This window comes from Myotis lucifugus, unplaced genomic scaffold (assembly GCF_000147115.1).
Source record: "Myotis lucifugus unplaced genomic scaffold, Myoluc2.0 scaffold_419, whole genome shotgun sequence".
NCBI lineage: Eukaryota > Metazoa > Chordata > Mammalia > Chiroptera > Vespertilionidae > Myotis > Myotis lucifugus.
Window position 1 is genome coordinate 276,858 of NW_005871467.1, and position 6,576 is coordinate 283,433.

The 6,576-nt window shown below is 40.6% G+C and overlaps 1 protein-coding gene across 1 annotated transcript in view; it reads left to right on the forward strand.

Moving 5' to 3' along the window:
• The window catches only part of SYNE2 (spectrin repeat containing nuclear envelope protein 2), a 254,062-nt gene that overhangs the window by 67,711 nt on the left and 179,775 nt on the right, over window positions 1-6,576 (forward strand). Inside the window, 4 exon segments of the mRNA XM_023743920.1 lie at window positions 267-393; window positions 2,122-2,279; window positions 3,075-3,225; window positions 3,885-4,495. Coding sequence (XP_023599688.1) covers window positions 267-393; window positions 2,122-2,279; window positions 3,075-3,225; window positions 3,885-4,495 — 1,047 coding nt within the window.

A 6,576-nucleotide genomic window follows, 5' to 3' on the forward strand; every position in this document is an offset into this window, starting at 1 on the left:
TCCCCAAGGGTTTCTGGACTGTAAATGGCCACAGCCCGGGCTGAGGGCCCTCCCCCCCCCCCCCCCCCCCCAGTGCACAAAATTTTGTGCACCAGGCCTCTAGTACTTTAATAAGTTCTTGTTATGCTTGGGTCAGAATTTTTGCATGTGGCCCAGTAACTTCAACAGAAATTCCTGGGATTTTTCTCATGCATAATTGACAGTAATTGAAAAACTTTTTTGTCTTATTTTTTAAATTAAGTAATGTCACATTTAATTTTTCCCAGGTATGATACACACACAGAAACTCTTGAACTACACCTGCAAAACAACAAAGTTAGGATTACTTCTGATTTCCCTAGCGATGGGGAAAGGAGTAGTGCCTGTCTGCAGGATAAACTGGAAGATCTACAGGTAATTATTGAAACTATTATGAGTTTACCTTTTATTAGAAAATAACACCACCATGAATATAGATGTCACCATTTTTGTTGAGGTCCCATATGCCAGATGTTTTCAAGAACTTGGTTGGATTGCATGTCTAATGTCACCCGATTCCAGACAGTGATTTGCATCCAAGTATCAAACCCAGGAGAGACTTTGGCTCAGGGTCCTAATTTATCGGGCATGCTCTAATTTGATACTCTCGATATGGTGGCTTGCAAAATTTTTTATTGCGCTTGGGATGGGAATGAGGGCTTCAGATGAATTGGTCAAAACCATGTGGTCGGAGGCAATTTTAACCAACACTGCTTGCTTCTAGGTTGCTCTAAAATCAACAATACACGAAAAACCAGTGACTCTAAATACTTTTCAGTTGTTCATCGTCTTAACCAAGCTGTCACAATGTCTGTCTGATGTTGGACAGTAAGGAAGGGGCAGGCAGTGGAGGGAGTTTTCACTCTAAGTGCTGGGCGGTCTTCCTGGAGAGCATCAGAGGAAGTAGTGCCTTTGATTCAAGAGCTACAGAAACAGCTAGTGGTAGGAACATCAATCGTAAGCTCTACCAATAAATACCTTCCTTATTTTGAAGATGATCTGTGCATGGCAATGCAACACTTGTAAGCTTGGAAGTGCATTAGAGTGAACCCTCACAGAAAACCCATCCGGTGGAGAAAGGGCCATGTGTGGTTCCCTTTAACACCCTCCCATATTTTCTCGTTTCTCCCTTCCAACTGGCTGCTCTCTATTTTCCATCTGAATAAGCAAAATTCATATGGCAAAATCTCAGTTGTTCAAATGATGGATTTAGCACGTTTTCAACGCAATTAAGAAATTGTCTTGAGACCTTACTCCAGGGACTGAAAAATGAGTTGGTTAGAAAAGCTATACTAATACTTGGGGAAAGTGAGGAGCAAATTATACTGGTGAGTAAGCAGTAAAATTTTGTAATAACGCCTTATTTTTTTTTTAAAGAATCAATATAAGGCACTGAAAGGGTATAGAAGTTTTAGGTGTTTAATTATAAATAAAAATAATTTTTTTATTCACTTCTTGTTTGCTATAAATAGTTTTGGTTCACTCAGATTTTCTTTTAGTTTAGGGAGAAACACATTTATTCTCTAGAGGAAGTAGAAAGTCTGTTCTTATGACTGTATGTGTCTTTTGAATTGTATTCTGTGTACCCAGCTTAGGGGAAGGGGTTTGGATTTGGGTGAAAGCGATATCATTGACTTCCTTGACTTCATTAAAAGGGCCCTCTGATAGCATAGTTAATATCATTGGTCCCTGACAGATCCTTTACTTGTAGATGGCTGGGAAAAAATATTTTTTTAATCTTCACCCGAGGATATTTTTTCCATTGATTTTTAGAAAGAGTGGAAGGGAGGGAGGAGGGAGAGAGAGAAATCCACATGACAGAGACACACCTATTGGTTGCCTCTGGCACTCATTCTGACGGGCTGGGGATTGAACCTGCGACCAAGATACATGCCCTTGACCAGGAATCAAACCCTCAACCCTTCCGTCCGTGAGTTGATGCCCTAACCACTGAGAAAACTGGCCAGGGCAGAAAATATTGTTTTAATGTATTTTTATGGGAAACTTTGTGCCCGCAGTTTGTGGCTGTCTCATTTTATAAGAACAGAATAATTGTGCCTGTTAACCCATAAGCTGATAAATAAATGTATGTGTTTCATCCAGGTCTTAAAGAATGAAACTGATGCTTGCTGGAAAGAGTTTGAAATCACTTCATTGCAGTTAGAAGAGCTAGAGAGTGACATAAAGAAGCCTTTTATAATTAAAGCAAGGGACAAATTAAAGGAGCAAGAAAGAGAGTTCCAGATGACTCTTAATACCAGGTATAATTCTGAGATCTATTACTAATGAACTTACTAAATTTTTAAATGCCATTTTAAGCTAGGCTAGTACTGTACTAGTATGTTATTTTCCTGAGCTGTCACAACACCCTACGAGAGGCTGCCATTAGGATTGCCATTTTACTGATGAGCAAACTGATAGGGAGGTTAAATAACCTAACCAAGCCACACTACTGGCCAGAGACTTAAGTGAATTTAAAGTCTGTTGAGTCCTAAAGATCATGCTCCTCCCACTCTCCCCCCTTGGGCATGAATCTGCCCATGTTGCATAACTTCTCTGGGCCTTGATTTCCTTATTTCTAAAATGAGAGTGCTGTAATTAGCCCTCCACATAGGATGTGTCTCCCCAGTACATATCCCTGTTTTACCTTGGAGGCGAAGAATCTATGTTAACCACCCAACCACCCAGGGTCACGCATTCCAATTTATTATTAGTAGAGCCTATTCTTTGAGCTCTAGTATATTTCCATGAATAAAATAATCAGTATTCAGAATGAGGTTTCTTTGTCATCAAGGCGGTGTTAAATTACATTCAGTAATTTGTATTTTACAGTTTTTCATTTAGCGTGATAAGAATATTTGTATAGGAAACAACTCATTCTTTGGCATTTTTGGATCGCTGGGTTTGTGTTTTAATGTGATGATCTGTACATATCATGGTATGCATTTTTATTGGACAGTTATTTTTTGTTCTTGGTTACGTCATGGCATTAATGGGTTTTATAGGGTATCTTTCATCTCTGGTTCCCCCTCACATCTGGTTTCTTTTGCACCTAGAATGGAGTCTCTGGAGACTGCGCTGCAGCTTGTGATACCTGTGGAGAAGGCATCGCTCCTTCTCTGTGGCTCAGACCTGCTCCTTCTGCATGACGTGGCCATTGAAGAATTTCACTTCACCGATGCTGATGGCATTTATCAAAACCTGAAGGTACTTCCCAGTTCTCACAGGATAGTCACAGAATAATCGGTTCCTTGGAGATTTACTTATACATGTTTATGCCTTTTTGATTATGCATCAATAATATGTATTTAGAATATAAGCGATGACAGAAAAATCTTTAATAAGTTATTCTTGTTATTTATTTCTCAACTCTTTAATTCCTTTCAAATTTGGAAGTAGTTACTATGGAGTAACAAGGTATTTTCTTTGAATTCAAAATGAAGGATTCCTTATGAATGCCTTCTCCAATGACTGAAATCTTAAGTATCATGCTAGACTCATATGCATATATCAGCATATTCCACAGTTTACTTATTCCAAATCCCATCATCAATACAAAATAGTGAGGTTTTTATTTCAGATTATAAACATATCTCAACAGTTCAATCTGTGATTATTTTCACTGAAGCAATGGGTTTATATACTTGTTTTCTTTTGGGGATGGAAACATCTGGAAGGGTACCAGATGATAAAGCCGCTGGGCCATCTGGTCATCTGTAATTAAAATGTTGAAACTGTCAGCCCTGGTTAAACTGAGAAGCAGTTTTCTAGATTAAACCTAGTGACATAATTTGAGGTTAGTTTCTGCCTGGCAGCCGTTCTTTTTTCTACCTCAGCCTTTTCAGCTCTTCTTACCTTCATTTTAGGATATCCAAGATTCCATAGCAAAACAGATAGACATTTGTAACAATTTGGAGCAGTTGGGCAACTTTGCATTAAAGGAATTACACCCACTTGATTTACGTGCAACACAGACCATTATCCTGAAACACAGATCACAGCTTGAGGAGACGAACCACAGGGTCCAGAGGAGTAGAGATGCCCTCAGGGCTCTGGAAGACTTTTTGGCTTCCCTGAAAACAGCTGCCCTCCCTGGTGGGCTTGTCACAGACCCTTCAGCCTCAGGTACACAGGTGGCACCAGAAGATATGTTGACAGTGAAAAATAAAGAGGGAGAAATTTATCTGATGAAAGAGAAGGCCAGGCATTTGGATAAACGTTTGAAGATGCTTGATATAAGCTTTAAAGATGCCGGACGGGGTGAAGACATGTCCTGTGAAAAACTTCTCAATGCTCTGGCCGAACCCTTATTTGAGACCCGTGGCTCTGGCGGACAGGAGGAACTCACGGAAGAAGACAAGTTACTAGACGCTTGTATTTTCAAAAACAATGAACTCCTGAAAAATATTCTAGAGGTGCAAAGTCAAATCAGTAAAATTGGTCTTAAGGATCCGACTGTTCCAGCTGTGAAACAACGGTAAGTGTTGTTTCCATCAATTTCCCCCCAAGGTGACACTTTCCTGTGTTTTCAAATATCTATTAGATGAAACAAATACTTCCTGTCTATTTCTGTCCCGTCCCACTCTATGAGCATTCAGCATTCTCTTCCGTAGACTTTTCAAACTTTCTTCTTGTTGATACTGTGTTTTTACTAAATGTTATGTAATTCTTTTTTTGTAAAGTTTTCATTCTCACGGACAAAGGAGTAGTGAGCTAAGATATGGATAAAGTACACCAGTTGCTGCAAGTCGCTTTAGGCAGTGTATTCACTATGTTCTCTTGATGGGGGAAGACTGGAACTCTGCACATTTGGTCATAAAGAAGTGGGAGCATCAGCTACCGATGCACATGCTACACCTTGTCCCTACTTCTTCCTTGATTATTTGGGTTCATGCTTCCTCCCATCAGGATTAGGGTGGGGACTGAGTGGGAGGGCATGGGATTGAGGTAAGCTACGGGTTGTGTCGGTTCTGGGGACTGAGCAGAACTGGGGTAAACTGAGGTTGGCAGCCTTCAATATGAGAGCTGTTTTAATTCTGCCATTCAGACTCGGCCTCTCTATGCCGATACCAACAGGAAAAGGCACTTTTGTGAAGCTCCCCTCCCCTTAGTAAATCTCTCCCACGTTCTGTCTCCTCGGTCCATCTCTAGTCCTTCAGGTTCAGTGCTCTCTTGAGGTCTTTAGCTGATCAAGCTCTTTCCTCTGAATGTCCCTGTGACCTCAGTCTCAATGAATCTTTCATTCCTGTAGTGCCCCTGTTCCTAATGAGGTGTCAAACGAAATACTTATTTAATTATTGATTCATTGTTATTTTTATTATAGATTTAGAAAGAATACATACATAAACATTAATTTTTAAATGAAAATTACACATTTATAAGTAATAATTGCTTTCATTTTATATAGCCCCTATAGAGCTCATTTATTTATTTTATTTTTTAATCCTCACCCTAAGACATGTCTTTATTGATTTTAGAGAAAGAAGAAGCAAGTGGGTGACAGAGAAAGAGAGGTAGAGAGAGAGAAACATCGATTGGCTGCCTCCTGCACACACCCCGACTGGGGATCAAACCCTTAACCTGGGTATGTGCCCTGACTGGGAACCAAACTGAGCCACACTGGCCCGGGTGCTCATAGAGCTTATTATCTTGAAGGAGGGGTAAGATATCAGTGTATTTGATGCTGAGATAAGCTCTGGAGAAAAATTAAGCAAAGGAGGACAAGAGGGTTGTAATTCCAATAGGGTCATTAACGATGTTTTACTAGAAAGTAAGATGGGATGAGTGCTAGCTAAGTGACTACCTGGAGGAAGACCCTCCCAGACTGAGGGAGCAGTGGGTACAACAGTCCAGGTGTGAGAGTAGGCCCTGGCATGTTTGAGGAGAGGCTGGGAGGTGAGAAGGTCAGCAGTGAGGTGAAGAGATTTGAAAGTGTGTCAGGGAGATCCTTGATGGGATGAGGCTTAGCTCATGAAGGGACTGTGGGCCATGTGATTACTTTGGCTTTTTCTTTTAAAAAGTCTTTCTCTCTCTCTCTCTCTCTCTCTCTCTCTCTCTCTCTCTATATATATATATATATATATATATATGTGTGTGTGTGTGTGTGTGTGTGTATTGATTTCAGAGAGAGGAAAGGAGACAGAGAGAGAGAGAGAGAGAGAGAGAGAGAGAGAAACATCAATGATGAGAGAAATTAATTGATTAGCTGCCTCCTGTGTGCCCCCTACTGGGGATTGAGCCCACAACCTAGGCATGTACCCTGACCAGGAACAACCGTGACCTCCTGGTTCATAGGTCAATGCTCAACCACTGAGCCATACCAGCCGGGCTTGGCTTCTTTTTTGAGTGGCATTGAGAAGTCATTGGAGGGTGCTGAGCAGAGGGAAATGACTTAGTTTTGTTGTAACTGATTCTCTCTGGTTGATGTGTTTAGTATAGACTAGAAGTTAAGGGAAGACACAGGAAGTCTAGTTTGATCTGTTTCAGTAATCCAGGTGAGGGATGATGGTGGTGTGGACCAGTGGTGAGAATGATGAAAAGTTTTAAGATTTCTGGATA